The following is an 18611-nucleotide window of genomic DNA, read 5'->3' on the forward strand; positions in this document are numbered from 1 at the left end:
AACAGAATTTACTACAATAGAATTATAGTGGGTTACATTGTTGTGGCAATATTCTGTGATTTGACCCCAGGTGACACTGTCCTCATCATGTTTGGCCCAGGTGAGTGGTTTTAGTCACCTTTCAGTGGTAAAAGAAAAAAAAAAACGGGGACATTAAATTGCCCTTTTCTTAAACACACCAAAAAAAACTGCCCTCTTTTAAAGGTTATTTTTATTATTGAAATAAGCCTCAATTGTGGGGTTCGATTTATTCGTTTGTAGCTGACTGATTGCTAAGTATAAGATGCATTTAAAAAATGAAGGCGATTAATGTTAAAATATGGCAGTTAGGTGTGTGGATTCAGAACAAGAAACGTTCACCATGACACTCATCGCATTTTGTTGTGATGACTTATACATATCACCTGGAACTTTTTTTTATGGTGAAATGACATATTCCTTTTCCCACAAAGCAAATAGTTCAGTTCCAAGTTGGTGATGTAGAAATCTGCTGGACCGCAGAAGACGTCTTGCGCAGGCGTAGAACAAAGCGACGACATCTTCGGCTTGAATTTGGCGCCCACTAGTGGCCGCCATCTGAAACGGCTTCCAGGTCAGGTGGCTAGTCAGCTGACTCCGCCACCAACAGGAAGGAGAAGTCTTAATTCAACACAATGCTCAGCCTCTGACTAATTTCATTTCTCTGACTCAGGAGCTCTTTGAACCTCATTATGTTCGGCGTTGACGATGAAGACGGCGATTTCTTGTCTCCGTCTGGAGGGTGAGTGAGTGCTTGAACTCGTAGCATGTCGGCTAACTGGCTCCTTTAAAGCACAAGCGCTAACTTTGTTTGGGAATGAGCTGAGCCGGGTATAAACAACTCACTTCTCACTTGTTTGCCCCTTTATTTGTGCTAGTTTGTGTTTTTGTGCCAAGTATTGAAGCTGTGCTTCCTCATCATCTTAACTGACTTATTCTGGAAAGTTCGATTCTTATTAGCTACATTGTTTTTATTACATGTTTTCATTTTTGTTTTTGCTATTTTCGGCATCTTTTAATTGGAAATGAACGGGGGATAATGTTTTCTTATATTGTAGGTTCACACCAATACATTTATTGATGGTATCATGCGACTAACATTAGCGTAGCGTAGCATTTATTCCATTTTCTGCTGGTGCTGTACTGTAATGTTAATAGTAAGAATAGCCTCCCAGTGCACATCAGAGTTCCCAACTGAAATGTTGAACCCTTGTTCGACATGACATGTGGGTGCTACGTCATATCCGTCGTTTAATGGTTATGACTCCCTGAAATCTCGTTTGCCCAAACAACCAGGTCAGTTTCAGACCTGATGTGGCTGAGTGACAGCTTCCACCCGAACTGCCTTGATCTGCTCTCATGAATCTGAGTGACCTGTGGGACATCATTTTTCAAAACACGGTACATCAAGATAAGGAGGATCATAGTAGTTATTGCTGTTGACACATTGGCACCTGGTTTTAGACGAACCAGAAATGTTGGAGTGCAAATGACAAGCCATGCAAATATTGACTCTTCTACCCATGTTGCTCATCAATAATCTAACAGTATCAACAAGAGTTGCAACATGCCGTTTAAGTTTGTCACGCTGTATGGCGGCAGAAGTTGCCAGTTTGCCTGTTTTATTATTCGCCCGTGTGTGCGATTGCGAGTGTCGATCGAGAGGTCTGTCAAGTGAATGGAGTCATGGCGAAAATGAGACATCAGGCAGGACAACTCACATGACTGACTGAACTAACTTTGCATCATGTGTTCATCTCTGGATCTACACATTTCTCTGTGATGTCACGCCCACACCCCAGGATGTGACAGATTCAGGCGTGTCCTTCGGTGCCTTGGGCCTGTCAAAGTCCATTAGACACGGACAACTTTGTCTGGTGAGGTGATGAATGGTGAGGCACTGACTTCACCTTAGTAACTAGCAAACGTGAATCCTTTAGAGCAGGGGTGGACACCTACATTTCATGTGGGGCCCCATTATATACTGGGAGTGGCCATGGAGCCAAAAGTCAGAAGGAATTTAACATTCATGTAACATTTAACATTCAAATGAACTTAACTTGTGTTGCTGAAATCCGATAAAACAATGAGTTGATCACAAAAATATAATTACACTGTGACATTACATGCTTATAGTATTTTATTTGATTGTATAATGTTTTATTTCCTTTGAAGATTCTCATTATAAATCATAAATATTCGAAGATCTGTAACAGAACTATGGGTAAAAATTAGGGCTGTCGACGTTAACGCGTTAATCTACGAGATTAATGTGACTGTGATTAACTAATTAAAATAATTTAACGGCGTTAACCAAATTTACGTCACTGCGCATGCGCGACACCTGACACCGAAGCTGGAAAGTTTTGGACATCCGGGTCTTGGTTTTGCGTGTAATCGACTGGCGCTAACACCAGATTGGATGCGATGGAGAACGTTGGAAGAGGATTGTTGGATGGAAAGTTTTTTTTCAAAACGCTGAGTGACGGAACAACAGACCGCTCTAAAGTTGTGTGCTCAATTTGTAAGTCTGAATTCCGCTACCACCGTAGTACGTCCACGCTACGATATCATTTGAAAGCGAAACACCCAACGGAAAGCACCGCATCTTCTACCAGCCGCCAGACAACGCTTCCCGAGTACAGTCGGTCAATCTCCAAACCTGTGAAAGAAAAAATCACGAATGCGTTGGCGGTTTGGGTTGCCGGCGATTGTCGGCCAATTAACATTGTGGAGGATGCTGGACTTAAGCATGTCTTACGATTGGCATCGGGGGACAGTTCATTTGAACTACCGTCAAGGAGCACAGTTATGACTCACATTCATCAACTCTTTGACACCGAAAGAGCACTCGTAATGAGCATGCTTGACAAAGCTGCTTACGTCGCCCTCACCGGTGACCACTGGACATCGTTCATCAATGACAACTACCTCGGTGTCACGGCACATTTTATTGACGAAGACTGGAAAATGCGATCGCTTGCTTTGACTGTAAAGAAAACAGAGTCACGACTTATAGCGGAGACTTGTGCGCAGGAATTCTTCGATGTTGCCACGGAGTGGAAAGTGAGTGATAAACTAACAACACTGGGAACCGACAGCGCTCGTAATATGATCGCTGCTGCCAGGCTACTGCCGTTCGAACATCTGCCCTGCGCTGCTCACATATTGCAACGGACAGTCACCGTCGCCCTAAAAGACAGCGGTTTTGAAAACGTCCTGGCTAAAAGCCGGAAAATAGTTGGACATTTCAAACACAGCCCATCAAATGCTCGTGATTTAAGAGCACAACAGACTGCACACGGACAGCAGGAAGAATCACTGGTTCAGGATGTCTCCACCCGGTGGAATTCTGCTCTGGAGATGATCAAACGAATCCAACGAAACAAGGATCCACTGGCTGCAGCCCTGGCTCAGCACAAGACCAACATTGTGATGTTGACAGCACAAGAGCTTTCTAAACTGGAGAAGCTGGAGCACTTACTTGAGCCATGCAGGCAAGTACATCTTTTGTCCTCTCTCATATGTGGTTCAGTGTGTGCAGTGTGTGTTTGTGTCTGCGTGTGTGTCTGGGAATGTTTTACAGTACTTGTGAGTACCAACTCTTGACAGGCCACCTTCTTGTGAGGACATTTGGTCTGTCCTCACAAGGTTTAGAGGGTTAAACATCAGTAAAAGTAATTTATTATAATTAGGTGCAAGTTTGGTTCAGAATCCTGGTTAAGGTTGGCCATATGTTTTGGATGGTTGAGGGTTAGAGGCTGGTGATTATGTCAATGAGAGGTCCTCACAGAAATAATGAAATACAACTGTTTATTGATTGCTTGAAAAAAGGCCTTAAAACTGTACCTTCTATTGCAGATATGTCACTGAACTACTTGGAGGAGAGCAGTATGTTTCATGTTCAGTGGTCTTGCCAGCCTTGTGCCACTTGTCCAGAGTGATGGCGGTGACTGACGATGACTCTGCCTATGTTTTAAAATTTAAAGAAACCTTCAGAGCAGACCTTGTCAGCCGTAAGGAGAGAACCAATCTACCTTGGTTGAAGATTGCAACTGTGTGTGACCCAAGGTTCAAGGACTTGAAGTGCCTTCCCAAAGAGGAACGAGGTGAGGTATGGGAGTTACTTCACAAGCTGATGCTAGAAAGTGGGAAGCGTTCTTCATCTGAGAGAAGAGAGGTAGAGGAGCCGAAGAAGAAGAAGCAGAAGACATTCCCCTTCTTGATGGCCTCCTCTGATACAGAATCAGATGAGGAGTCGGAGGAGTCTGAAAACGAAGCTTTGACTCGCTACAGGGCAGAGCCAAAAATACAGTTTGGGGACTGTCCATTAAAGTGGTGGTCAGAAAGGCAACACACACACAACAGGCTTGCAGGTATAGCTCAGAAATACCTGTCAACCCCTGCAACCACAGTGCCTTGTGAACGTCTGTTTTCACTTTCAGGCCACATTGTCCAAAAGAAAAGAGCAGCATTGACTCCAGAAAATGTTAATAAGCTTGTGTGTCTCAGTAACTGGCTGCAAGAAAAGCAAAGTTAAGCCTAATTCAGTGAAGAAAGCCAAAGAGATTTTCCTAGTTTAAAGTGTTAAAGTTAAAGTGTTTTTGCACTATACCAATAACAATGTGAATGTTTAAGTTTATTTTGAGCACTTGATATACTGTTAGGTCACTTTATAGTCTTTTTGTGGCAATATAGTTGTTCATTGTTTGAGATACCAGTGGCTGTGTTGTGATGGGTAAGCTGCGTCATTTCATAGAAGAAGCAGATTTGTCTGCTCTTGGTTTTCTTTAGTTTTATTTATTTATTTATTTTTATTTTTTTAATTCAATTTTATTTTGATGTTGTTTTGGCCACGGCATTGGTTTGTAAGCAAACAGCTCTTGTGATTTGTATTTGCCTGAATAAAAAAAATAAATAAATAAAAAAAATTACAAATTACGTGACTGGTTTACTAATCTCTTTCAAGCTACATATCTTAATAGTTTTGGAATACACAGACTTTCAACCTTTAATTGTGATTAATCGCGATTAATAAATTAAAGATAATGAGATTAATTAGTTAATTTTTTTTAATCTATTGACACCCCTAGTAAAAATACATTTAAAAAATAAATGTCAGGGAGCTTATGGCACTAATGATGAAATGAGCATCAGTCATTAAAATAATCCAATTTAAAATTCCAATATAGCTGTTAGCAGCTAAGGTGAAGTAGAACCGACACACAAACCAGCAGTTTTTTACTGCTGTAAGTTGAAATGCTCATCTGGCTATGAGTCTTTGGCTTGTTTTGGTTTAAATCAAAACCAATACAAAGGCTGTAGAAAGTGGGATGCCTGTCATTACCTGGCTGGCATTACCTGGAAATGAGGAAATGAGGTTTGTGGTTGGCTGGTGTTGCCGATGCATTGAAGGGGAAGCACCGGCAAAGAGGTGCGACTGTTGCAATACAAACGTGGACTCAGGCAGAGATCACATTATTGTACAGTTGACATTTTATTGGAGCAACGATCATAGCCATGAATTTAGTGATGGGCTGATTGGGATTCATGAAACGGCATCTTCATTTTCCGCCGTCACTAGGTGGCGCTCTCGGTTAAAAAATGGTTTCATTGATTTGGGTGCTCACATCCAAAGATTTTAGAGCAGAGAGTGCCATCTAGTGGGCTCCACAGTGATGAGGCTTCTAAACCGTGAAGCCTTTTTTTCTTTTTATTTTCTCTTTTTTCATTTTTTTCTGCTCTTTTATGATTGTTGAGCTGTGGAAATCTGTTGATATTGCATGTTAATCACGGCATGCAGTCACCTCTAACTGCCTTTTTGCCTGTCCTTTCTCCGATTTACCAAAACACTGTTTGCTCAGTTGTGTGCGAAACGTTAAAATGTTGCACCGAGACTCCAGTTTATCGATCCACTGAACAACGTTTCCACCAGCTGCTCCCGGGTCTGGATCCTATCACAGCTACATTAGCCGAGAGGCATGAGACCCCCCAGACCAGATGTTGATAAGTTTGACTACTAGAGTCCGAATGCATTGTCTCAGATTGTTCAGTTACTTGGATAACTGGACTCCAAAAGTGTTCTCTTCTGCACATTTATGAGTGATGGGCCCAAAAATGAAGGAAACAATGGGACCTCGTGACATGGGTGGGAATCAGCGTGTGCATATAGTGTCCCTCTTAGTTTTGCCCTCAGACCCGAGGGCATCTTCATGACAATGACATGTGTGAGCAGTGTGCTACATAGCAGGCGTTTGCACACAGCACAAACAAGCGCTCTGTGTTCTCCGGAGAGGGAGTGTTCGCGGAGCATAATGCCACTCACATGCTGCTGGTTAGAAAGTGAGGTGAAGAGATTTTAAGAGAGGCTATTGAATCTCCCATGTTGGTCCGAGGGTTCGGGAGCACGCCGGAACGTAGCTGTGCTCTGGATCTGCTGGCAGGATCTGCTTTAGTTTGGACTCCCTCATGCTCACAGACCATCCCTCCGTTACGCCGTCGCTGTCCAGCATGGATGACGCCATCCAGGTCCTGAGCATGCCTGTTTTTGGAGTCAAAAATGACTATCAGTGGAAGGAGTTCCAGGGGTCAGTAGATTGGTTACCTCTTGGTGGGGTTCGAATTCTTGTCATGCAGTTAGCCTTTGGCGGGGCCTGACTCAAAGATTTAAATAGTTTGATGGAAGTGTGGATCACAGTAGTTTTGTTTGAGTGAAGCTTCCTGTATCTTGTTGGCTTCATGACTCCCCTCCATGTAAACTGGTCAAGATGGAATAATCCTGAGAAATGACAGACATGTCATTCTCCACTGTTAAGGGGAGTCACCTGGGGCCTTATTTCTGCTCACATTTTTGGACGGAGTATGTGTGTCCTACATCCAGACCCTTGTGGGCCCAGATTATTAGGACAAAGGACAAATTGCTGCACTCCAGGTCAGAAAGAAGGACAATGTGAGAGGCTGTGAATGAAAAACAAAGTTAATCTTTTATATTCCATTGTTTATTGGTGTCAGTGATGTAGGGGGGGCGAGGTGGGGGCACTCTGGACTGGTCACCAGTCATCGAGACCAACAACCTTTCACACCAACACAAGACAATTCAGAGACATCACTTGCCCTCTGTTGGGACTGTGGGAGTAAACCGGACTTGCAAGCTCTGATCTATAGGGATGTTTTCACTGAACAGTTCTGGTGCAGCAGAGAGGATGATTTCTACCAAGCCTGTTTCAGTCATCTGTACTAGTTGTTTTCCTCTCGAAACGTGTTGCTAAACCGTCGTCGTGAGCGTGTGGACGGCCCAAAATGCTATTGGATGTTGATCAAAGATTAGTTTCATTTTTTTCTTCCCCGACTCTGACAGAGCCAAGCTGGCCTCACTGTTCGGATTAGACCAGCAGTCTAGCCAGGGGAATGACTCGTTCCAGTACACCGCCCCTAAACAGCCCCGAAAGAGCGTGACTCCGGGTGAGTGCAGACGCACACCTCTGGTTCTGACCCAACCAGGAAACGTTGACAGCTTTCTCTTGTCCACAGTGCCCGCCATGAAACCAGCAGCGCCAGCCTCGCCAGCAGCTCCAGCAGTGTTGTTTGCCACACCAGCTCAAGCCTTCAAATAGTAAACTGGAGTTCTGTTATCTGTGGGGAAGTTTGGGTGGAGTTGATGTGGCCACATCAGTACGGTTCACTGACAATGCAAGACATAAAAGAGGATCTCAAGATGAACTGCCAGTTTCTAAAATTCACAATATGTGGTTTCTACTGTTGTAGTCAATGCTGCATTTTCAGCCGATGAACTCACTGATATTCTATATTTTTCCATTTCACTTGAGTCTCATTTCATAGTCTAAATCAGTTCGGCCCAAATCCCATGGTCTCATGCCTGGCTCTCTGTCTGGTGCGCAGCATCAACGGACAGTACGTGAAGCAGGGCAAGCTCGGGGCGGCTGTATTGGGAAGCCACGCAACGAAGGAGGTCTGAACTGACTCACCTTGGAAGGTGATTCTTCCATCCCCTGACAGTCACCGTGTCTTTCTGTGCAGTACAAGCTGCTGCTGTACCTGAGCCAGCAGAAGCAGGTGACGGCTGCCAGGATCCACCCTGGCTTCCTGATCACGGTGAGACGGCTCTTCTGATGCTGCCGCTGGTTTGCTGGGTGGTCAGCAACTGATCCTCTCATGTTTCATGCAGCTACAGTCAAACAACTACTGCACCTTCTACGACGACCAGAGACACAACTGGTCCCTCATGTTCGAGTCAGAGAAAGCGTCCTCTGACTTCTGTAAGGAGGTAAGTCAGTGGTTGTCATAGAAGGAACATGTGCCGATCTGGACCAGTGTCTAGTGGTGGGTCTTTAGCGAGGTAATTACGATTAATTAATTACAACAACAAAAATAATTTAATGTTATAAAATTGAAATATTAAATAAATATTCTATACAAATATTTTCAAGACATTAAAAGAGCTTTAGTTTAAATAAGGTGATGATGACTGATGCAAAATAAACAATATATTGTTGTTTAAGAGCGTCAACATTCCTTTATAGTAGGCTCAGTAGACCATCAATAGGACTTCCTTAGACGTTCTGTTGACAGAAGAACCGTCCACTTCCAAGACTCCTCACCTTCATCATGGCTCCACAGTCATCCTCCACCTAGCTGGTCCAGATTGACATGGGGAAATGTGCGCCTCCATCCTGAACCAAGCGGTGCTGAAAGTGACTTCTTGTGGTTCTCCTGTCTCCATGGTGACAGGAGAAGTGAACCCAACAACCCTGTTGGTTTACTTTTACTCACAGGAACCGTGAACTCTACTGTTACTGCATGGGCTTCCACTCAGTCTTGGTCCACTCTCCTGTGTTTTGTCATCAACAAGCAACAAGTGTGGATAATAATGGTAACATAAAAAAACAAATCAGAGAGACTGAAGGAAGACACCACTGGAAGTATGGTCAGGGTGAAATGAGAGGAAGGGCAAAGGTGAAGGTACGAGGAAGACAATCGGTCATGAATCATGTCAACTGTCCCAGGTATGCGCTGAATTGACACTGGTGAAGGTGAAAAAACAAAGGAGCGGATTGTTACATCAAGGGTAGCAGTAAACAAACAACGAGAAGAAGGTGTCAAAGGAAGAAATGAACTTGATGTGTGACACGACACAAAAGCACCTCTCAACACTGAAAGACAAAATTCAACAAGTGGAAGAAGAGAAGACTCAAATGAGCAATGAATGAATGAAAATGGGGTGACGTAAGCTAGTTTTCCACATTCTTCAAACCTGCAGACGTCAAACGTCTTTCTTCTGTATTCACCAGGTTTGTTTGGCGAAAGCCAACAGCAGTCCCAGCCTGGACACTGTGGTGGTGCAGGACCTGAGTCTGGGCGAGGGGAAGCCCGTGGAAACGGAAGACTCTTTGGAGGTGCTTTACACAGGCTGGCTTCTGCAGAACCACACCCTTGGACAGGTGACGCCCCCCCCCCCCCCCGACCCCTCCCTCAAACATCATCATAAGATGTGCAAATGGATTTGGTTTTAAAGCCTGCAACTGATCCCAACAGATGTTCGATTCCAACCACAATAAGGACAAGTTGCTGCGACTCAGGCTGGGAGCTGGAAAAGTCATAAAAGTTGGTCAACACACCAATCTTTCTTCACTGTAACTCTGCATTTATTGTTTATTAATGAAAGAAACTAATGAGGGTAACAGAGACTTTTAACTATTGTTTTGGGGACCGTTTAGGTCAGTTACAAAATACAAAATTTGGAATAGTCAAGCTTTTCTTTTTATTTATTTTTATTGGTCTTTCCTCATGTGGCAGATTTACACATTCACATTCATGAACTGATTTTTTAATTACCATAAACTCCGGACTATAGATATATAGGGATATTAGCTGCAAGGAAAACAGATCCATGAGCCGCGGGTGCAGTGGTGCTGTCTGCACCGTAGAAAGGCTTCAAAATGCATGACGATCACTTGTAAACTAGTTTGGAAAACTCATGAAACAAAATGGAGTCATCTGCTCAGTGTTTAGTCCCCATGTAGCGATTAATGTTTGGTCGTTCAGAGCCTCAGATGCACTTGTTTATGATCAGGGCTGGGAGGATGGTATCCTGGGAATGAAGAAGTCCGGGCGCCGCCTACTTGTGATCCCCCCTGACCTTGCGTACGGAGCTAAAGGGGTCCCTGACCGCATCCCGCCCAACAGCACTTTAATTTTTGAGACTGAGCTCAAGCGGGTAACTCTTCTCTTCATTCTTTCTCCTCATTCAAAATACATTTTGTCTTTTACATTTCTTCTTTTTTTATACCTAGGTGAAGTTTTCAAAAGACAGCAGGTCTGACATCAGCAGTCTGAGCTCCAGGGACTCTGCCACACCGTCTCCAGCCCCTGCTGTGGAGACTCCAGAGCCTCCACTTCACACTGGGGCTGCTGGGGATGGAAGGCCTGGGTGAGACTGCAGCCCAGGGAAATGTGTTGTCAAGCGCTTCTGTCTTACAGTCTTATCTGTCGTCTCCAGAGAGACTCACTTGCTCTCCAAATCCAACGCCCTTGCAGAGAAGCTGACGGTGAGTCGCCCTCCTGCCCTGGAACAGGAGACTTTGCTTGTTCATCTTCTTGCTGTTACAGGAAGATGAACATACATACGCTTTTAATAACTGAATCATATTCATTTGAATCTGTGTCAGTGGACTAACCACCCTAACTAATAAAAACGAGAAGTGACTGAGAAGACAAACGTATGTATCTTCGTCCTGTCCTGATCCAGGCCCCTGATGCCACCAAGGCCAAGTTGATCTCTCGAATGGCAAAGATGGGTCAGCCCATGTTGCCGTTTCTGACCGGAGCTGGTCAGCCGGAGTCCAGCGATTCGGAGCTAGAGGTGGGTACTCTGGTGAAGCTGGAGTCGATATTCATGGAGAAGTTGAAGTTTAAAATCTTATTTTGAAGGTTAAACACCAATCAATTAAAAAAAAGCACTAGAAAACTGAAGCAACAAACTGTAACTGCATGATCTTCAAAGGGAATTTCATCAACAAATATTATCTTTCTGCAAATATTCACTGGACCCAGCTGGAATCGTTTAACTCAGTCTGAACTCACAATGATTGTCAACTCAAACCACAATGTTCTGAGTCAAGAGTCAAACATTTCAATGTCTTGTGGTGGTATAGATTTTTTTTTCAAAATGTTGCAAAAGCACTGAGTTTTTTACATTTTTCAAAAGCAAGCGAACAGTAGAATCTCAGTAATAACATTAATTATAAACAGTCCACAAAGTGCCGCTCTCCACTGTCAATCCGTGCTTAAAACTGAGGTGGATTAATTCAGCCTCATGATTGGTCTGATTTAAAAATGCAGTTAACTCATCTGCTGCTCAAAATAACACTATAAATTTCCTTCGGACGCTTCTGTGCCTCACTGCAAGAGGCAGATCTCTGATCCGATCGTAAGACTTCTATTTGATCCAACAGCTTTGGTGTCATTTCTAGTCAGTGTCAGTGTTCCCTGGCTAAAACTTACTTTTCAGTCTTGTAGCGACTCCAGGACCATGTCATAAAGCAGAATGAATATTTCAACCCCCCCGATGCCGCCGTCCCGTACCACTCCTCTCAGCTCTCTGAGCGTGTCCTGTGGTGTGTTCGAGGATGTCGGGAATCTTTGTTGCATGTCTAAACAAATGAGCTTGAATGTGGGACCTGTGCAGGACACTGGTGGTCGAAACAAGGAGGGACCTGCTGCTCCTTCCCCAATGCCCCTCTCTGCCGCTGCTCCGGTTTCAGTCCATGGTAAGCTGCAGAAACCTTCACTCTTGTCTGTGGAGTCTCACCTCAGTAAATCCGTCCTGTTGTTATGCTCAAGCACATCCACTCCCTCACACCACCCCGACCCCACTGCCTGCCGTCGGCAACTTTGCTGCACCTGGTCTGCCTGGCACCTCACACGCCTTCCAGGTAGATCACGCCACTTCGTCCAGTGAGTGTTTGTTGCTGTGACCCTAATATATTTCATCTGTTTCGCAGCCGTACTTGTACAACCCGAACTCTGTGCCCTCCAATCAGCTGCAGCATCTTAGCCAGGTGTATCCTGCACACAGCGTTTCTTACACAGGTGGGACTCAGCTCGGGTGAAGGGAAGGAGTCACGACTGTGACTGGAACTCTCATTTCTGGCTCAGGTGACGTCACTTCCTTTCTGATGACCGAGGCCAGGCAGCACAACACAGAGATCCGGCTTGCTGTGGGAAAGGTTGCGGACAAAGTGGATCATCTCACTGCCAAGGTACAGGGTTGGTTTACTTACTACAGACGAGAGTCTGGTTGGTTTTACCATGTCATCGTATCACTTGACTTTGGGAACTAAGGACGACATTGAAGATATTGGCTGTGAAGGGTTTGAAAAGTGTAAAGACGTATGGATGAACTTTGCTCGTCTGCATCATCCACACCGTCTATGTGCTGTCACTGCCGTCACTCAGTGTTTTTGTCCTGGCGATAGGTCAACCCAAAATTGAGCAAAGGTCAGACACTTCTGTCGGAGTAACGCTGGCTTGGCCTCTCCCTCCTCACAGATAGACGAGCTGCAGCGGCAGGGAAGCGTCTCTCTGGGGATGTCAGGGATGTCCATGGAAACCTCCATGATCATGCACAACATCCAGAGAATCACCCAGGTCAGCGCCGCCCTCCCTGATTGACAGCTCAAATATCACACGGCCACCCAACGTCTGTGTCCTCATGCAGGAGAACGAGTGCTTAAAAAAGGAAGTGTTTGAGAAAAGCAGTCGAATCGAGGACCAAAACCGTAAGATCTGCGAGCTCATCGACCAAAACCAGAGGTGCGTCACTACTGTCTTGATATGCAGTGTGTGCCTCCATCACCATTCCCTGCCCGGTCTGGGACAGCGTTTGAATTTTCAGTGGATTTTAAGAACAAATATGTATTCTGTAAGCATGAAATATTTTCCTATGATTAAGGAACTTGTATTAATACTGTGCTCTTCCAGTTGCTTCACCAAGTCTGATAAGAAAATCTGTTGAAAACATCAGATCCAAGCAGAAAACTTAAGTTGTCTTGCTGTAAAAACCGAAATCAATGTGTTAACTACTGGTTAACCTGTAGTGGGTGATGCTTGTAGAATGACGCTTGCGTCGACATACGCCCAAATTTCCAAAACTACCAATGATGGTTTGGGTTAGTCACGAGCCACAAACATGGCGCTTTCAGGGTGTGCTATGTCTCCTGATGACCACCTGGGGGCAGTAACTGCACTTCACTTGCGTTGATGGTGTGAGTTGCAGGAAGCGGTTGCTCAATTTAAAACTCCTGAACATGAACAGGGTCTTTTTTCACTTCACCTCAGTCGCCAGAACAGCTTCTTATGTCATCTCTTACCAGACTGTGATTGACATCCCTGTGAAACGTCGCACAAGTGTTTGCTTCCTGGATGGGTGTTGTTATGATGTGGTGTTCACTCCTGATGCCAGGCGCATGGAGCAGAGCAACCTGCTGCTGGAGCAGAGGAACGACACGCTGAAGGTGTCCAGTGAACAGAGTCAGGCCAGGCTGCTGAAAGCGGAGCAGGACAAGGTCAGTGGTCCCGCTCCCTGCCTGACCCCAGATATGCTGGGTTGACTCCTGGCTGAATCTTCTAACGTAGCATGAGATATGTTGGCTAGCAGTGATGCGTGTGGTTCACATTCACGTCTGGATCAAAGAGAAAACCCCTGTCTTTCACTGCTTTCTCTTCTAAGCACGCGCTGCCTCAAGACAGCAGCTGGGGTCAGGTGAGATGCTCATCTGATGTGGGTCCAACTGCTCCTGCAAGCTCATCACATTTTTAACCGTGTCTTGGAAAAGACGTCCATACTGAGCGTGTCCGTCCTGTGTCTGTCCTTTATTCTCCATTTTTTTTGTTTTTACATCCGCTCTATTCTAATGTCCATTCGTCCTCCTTCTCATCCTTCTTTCCCACGCTCATCTTCTTCACCAGCTCCTCTGGTGCCGATCACCATCTGCATTCTCTCGCTCCATCCATGTGGATCTCCGGTGACCAGAATGAAACCTGCCTATGGAAAATTACGGAACTCACCTTGTGATGTTCTGGTCCCACCAGGTGCATCTGACCGATGAACTGGCCTCCGCCACAGCCCGGCTGTCGCAGCTGCAGCTGGAAGCTGCTGCCCATCAGCAGAAAGCTGCAGAGCTTCAGAGCAAGCTCAGCTCTGCGCTGCAGGAGAGCGAGAGCAGCAGTCACCGCAGCTCCACCCTGTCAGCAGAGATGGAAGGTTCAGACTCCTGACCCGCTTATTATGTCGGCCTGAAAGGCAGCGGCGTGTCGACAGGAAGCATAATCACACTGTGTTGTCACTTCCCTGTGTTTGTTCCAGAGCTGAAGGAGTCGGCCGAGCGAGCGCAGACTCTGTGTCGCTCAGAGAAGCAGCAGCGCAAGCAGCTGGAGCTGAAAGTGTCCAGCCTGGAGGAGGAAGTGCAGGACCTGAAGACAGACAAACAGAGTCTGGAGACGGTGAGGAACAACCTGCTTCCGCCTTCACATCCCTGGCTCTCTGACTTTATTAGCTGTTTTCTCCAGGCCTTGTCAGACAGGAAGAGCAAGTGGCAGGACGAGCGGCAGCGCAGAGACGAGGAGCTGGAGAATCTGAGGAGAAGCCACCAGCAGGAGTTGGAAAGCCTCCGAGTGCAGCTTCACAAGTCCTGGGCCACGACAGAGGGTGCTGCCTCTGAACAGGTATTAGCAACCCCTGGGTTTGGAACATGTGTCAAGATCTGTGACGTTTGTTTGTTTTTTCTTCGTTTGACCAGCAGGCGGAGCTGGAGGAGCAGTGGAGGAGGAAGTTTGAGCAGGACTTGGCCTCAGCTCGTGACCGACACAAGCGAGAGGTTTCTGAGCTGACTGAGCAGAGAGACACTCTGCAGGAGAAGATGACTGAGCTGCAAGAGAAGGTTAGTGCAACACACACACACACACACGGGTCCGTGGGCGGAGACGTCAAGATTGCTCTGATCTGTGAAGAAAATCAAACCTCTGGTCTCTCCAAGCATCAACATCACGCTTGTTTGTCTTTCTTAAATGCATTTTTTAAATTCATTTTTTTTATTTATTTATTTTTTTTATTTAGACATATTTTGTCTTGTCTTTCTCATTAACTCATTTTGTTTTCAATCAATTAACATCTATATTTAAGTGTGGACTGATTTTTTTTTTTTTTTTTTTTTTTGCTGCTGATAGTATTTTAAATGTAATAGTACATATGTGTGTCACATATGTCACAAAAGAATAACAGCCTTCCATCAGGATATGAAATGATAAATAAGTAAAGCATCTCCCAAGATACTCGCTGCGTCTGTTCCAAGCTGTCTAAACAGGAATTGTGCTCTGTCTCTGTGCAGTTCACCCTCCAGGAGCAGCAGAGTGCCGCGGTGAAGAAGGAGCTGCAGAGCCGAGTGGCTGAGCTGGTGAAGCAAGCGGACGAGAAGGAGACTGCAGACACTGAGGCGGAGGTGACTGTTCGCTGTTGGGCTTCCAGAGGGTCCCTCGCACATCCGAGTGCTGGCTTGGAAGCACAATAGAGTGAAGCATTCTGTGCGCCCGTAGGTGAAGCGAGTGATGAACGGCGTCTTTCACTCTCTGCGGGGGGAGTTTGACCTCAGCGAAATGTACAGTGGACAAGCTGTGCTTGGGGTCATCGTCACAACCATCAAGGTATGTCAACATGTAACTTTGTGCACAGGAAGAGTGGAGCAGCCTGGTGTTGCTGATGGCTGTGGCACATTCCCTCACTAAACACAACACCTCTACAAGTATCAGACCTAGAAAAGCACTCTGGGAGCGCAGCCCTCCACCAAGCACCTCACTCCAGTTTCCTCAGCAGTCTTTCGAAGACATATCAGAAATGAATGACCCTCCGTCCGTTATATACACGTTACATAGTGTGGGGCTCTGGAAGCCGCGGGGATGTCAGTGAGATAGCCTCTTCCTTCAACACGGCTGAAGTCATTTGTTGTCACTGTCCATGTGACCTCTGCTGGTGGAGCATCGACACGGAGAGGAATCGGCCGTCGCCGCTGACGGTTCCCACGCTGGACTCCGTTAGCAAGAGCGGTCATATTCAGCAGCCCCTTCACTAACGCTCTGGACGAGCGCAGCGTGAAATGATGTAGGTCTTGTTCACCGCATGCTCTGCCAGGGGCGGAGCTCTGCACAGCCGCGAGTCTCATCCTGACACAGCACTGCATTCATGCTCAAACATTTTCATATTGGGCACTGCGACGTGAAGTGCAGAGAAAAGACAACGCTTTCTATTTCTCAACACTTGTGGAAACCTCCTCAATCCAAACACGAGCCTCCTTTCAGATCATGGCACTGTTCTTCCGAGCATGTGTTTCCAATGCTGTGCTGTCAGCATGTTGCTGAGCCTCTTCAGAGCCTCTGAGGTGACTTGTTGGAGGAAACGCACGTTTGCATGAGGATACATTGTTGGCCACTCTGCTGCCGATGACATCTTCCTTTGAGTCACATTCAGAACAGATGTTCAAGTAGTCATCTAACATGTAATCTCATACGTTTGTAATGTATCAGAGTATTGGAATTAACATTCTGATGTGATTAATCACGATTTAACTAAGACTTTAGTGCCATCAAGAGGATAGTAGGATGTAATAGGGAAGAAAAGAACCCAAACATGTTTCTCCTACAGTTTATTGAGTCAACATTTTTCTCCTGATGATGGTTCCTTTTCGTCCAGAATGTAACTCTTCAGCTGCTCAGTGGCACACGAGAATCTTCACCGAAACCTAGTGAGAAGCGAGAGGTGACGGAGGACGAAGCAGAACATGCGGATGAAAAAGAAAACCAGCTTCACACCGATGAGAGCGAACCTGAGAGAAAAGAGAACCCCGTGGAGGAGGAGGAGGAGGAGGAGAAGAAGGAGGATGCTGAGCCACTCACTCTTCCTGTGTCTGAGACTCAGACCCGTGTTGCTGTGAAACAGGAGGCAGAACCGTCCATAGATTCTGATGCTGCCGAGGCACGGAGCGACCCACAGGAGGCAGAAGTCACTGAGCGGTCAGAAGAGGGAGCTGTGAGCGTGGAGGAGAGTTTGTACAGTGTGGCGGCTGCACCACATGATGGTGCTGCGGAGGTTACTGAGGTCAAACCAGACAACAGTGCAGAGAGTGAGGACCCAGACCAGAAACCTTTTGGACCTCCAGCCAAACCTCCTCCACCACCTAACAGGGTGGAAGATCAAGTCCTGGGAGACAGCACGAGGTAACGGTGGAGTGGGGGAACTTTGTGTGTCCTGTGAACTAAGCGTGTTGCTGTCTTCTTCTCCTCTGCTCTCTGCTGCTGTTGTCTCAGTCCGGCGGGGGGAACTGGCCAGGAAAATGGAGTGGAGACATTTTTCCAGAGTCCAGCAATGAACTCCTCACATGCAGCCACTGAGGAAGAGGAGGAGGAGGAGGAGCTGGTGAGGAAGATGCTCTGGAGCTGTAGAAATCTCGTAATATCTCAAGGCTAAATCCTTAAAATCAGACCGAGGAAATGCTTGTTCTCTGAAGGAACGAGAGTGTTCACCAACATCCTAACTGAAAAGATGCATCCAGTTTTTAACATTAAGATTTCAAGACGTGCAGCCACACATTGTTTCTGGGGCGCCTTTTCTTTTTTCATGTCAGACTTCAACTTTCACTCTAGAAATCTGGCTGTGAGCAGAATTCTGCTGAATTTTTCCGCCTTCGTCTAAACCACTGTCACCAAACCAAGTTTGGTCTGAATTGTTTATTAGACATAGGTGTCAGAGAAGACTGTCGTTTCTAAATGAAACCTTTAATATTTTTCTCTTACTGAGAGTTTTAATGTGCATAAATGGACTCATGTTGAAAATGGAAACCTACTGAATTATTTTATAGTTAAAGAGAAGTTTTTGGTTTCCCTCACCTGCTAGAGTCCTACCTCACTTGTAATTCCAGCAGTTCCAACATCTCCCATGGGCTTGATTCCCAATCTGTCAGCCACAGATTGTTCTGCAGCATCATGTCACATTTGTTTGCCAGAATCCTTGAGGTCTGGTGGGTCATACTGCATATACTGTAGCATATTTAAGGCCTCTCACAGGCAGATAGGGAGGTGAACGGGAAGAATGAGTGAAAGAAAAAGGTTCTCGTGCATTGGTTGTGATTCGGGAGCTTGAGCGAGGACTAATCTCTTGTTTTTGTCCAGAGCTTGAAGGGCCAACCACCTCCTACTCCTCTGTTTGGTGACGATGAGGATGACGAAGATTTAGACTGGTTGAGTTGAGTCTGCATCCTGACCTGCTACTGATGGAGGACCACAGGCTCCTGCGTTGCCTCCTGCCCTGGGGCCTCTGTGGTGGCCTTGTTTTGCCAAAGACCAATCAGACACATTTCTTCCTCTTCCATGCAGTTTTTACTTTTCACTGTAGCAAAGTCTGACTGACGTGTTGTCGCGCCGCTCAGTCTTTTTTAAAATAAAGAGCTGAACTTTTTACCTGAGTGTGTTTCACCTGCGCTGACATGTGACATGATGAATATTATTGTTTTCCTTTTATAATGTTTTTT

The 18611-nt window shown here is 45.8% G+C and overlaps 1 protein-coding gene across 6 annotated transcripts; it reads left to right on the plus strand.

Moving 5' to 3' along the window:
- Positions 1-582: 582 nt before the first annotated feature.
- fkbp15b (FKBP prolyl isomerase family member 15b) lies at positions 583-18558 on the plus strand. 6 transcript variants are annotated; one of them, XM_053871179.1, is made up of 29 exons: positions 583-760; positions 7376-7479; positions 7549-7630; positions 7918-7987; positions 8056-8130; positions 8204-8302; positions 9327-9476; positions 9571-9639; positions 10109-10252; positions 10329-10465; positions 10535-10583; positions 10784-10897; positions 11723-11804; positions 11878-11969; positions 12039-12126; positions 12193-12296; positions 12586-12684; positions 12755-12958; positions 13410-13601; positions 13766-13798; positions 14128-14299; positions 14402-14538; positions 14605-14760; positions 14835-14975; positions 15423-15533; positions 15628-15735; positions 16778-17301; positions 17392-17500; positions 18253-18550. In XM_053871179.1, exons 1-29 carry the CDS (start codon positions 711-713, stop codon positions 18328-18330), a joined length of 3573 nt encoding a protein of 1190 aa, XP_053727154.1. In that variant the 5' UTR covers positions 583-710; the 3' UTR covers positions 18331-18550. The 6 variants fall into 6 exon arrangements, with proteins under 6 accessions (XP_053727154.1, XP_053727152.1, XP_053727151.1 ...); XM_053871177.1 differs by having other exon boundaries at positions 7376-7630; positions 14838-14975; positions 18253-18558; XM_053871176.1 differs by having other exon boundaries at positions 7376-7630; positions 18253-18555.
- Positions 18559-18611: the final 53 nt, after the last annotated feature.

The sequence above is a fragment of the Synchiropus splendidus genome, chromosome 7, assembly GCF_027744825.2.
Source record: "Synchiropus splendidus isolate RoL2022-P1 chromosome 7, RoL_Sspl_1.0, whole genome shotgun sequence".
Lineage (NCBI taxonomy): Eukaryota > Metazoa > Chordata > Actinopteri > Syngnathiformes > Callionymidae > Synchiropus > Synchiropus splendidus.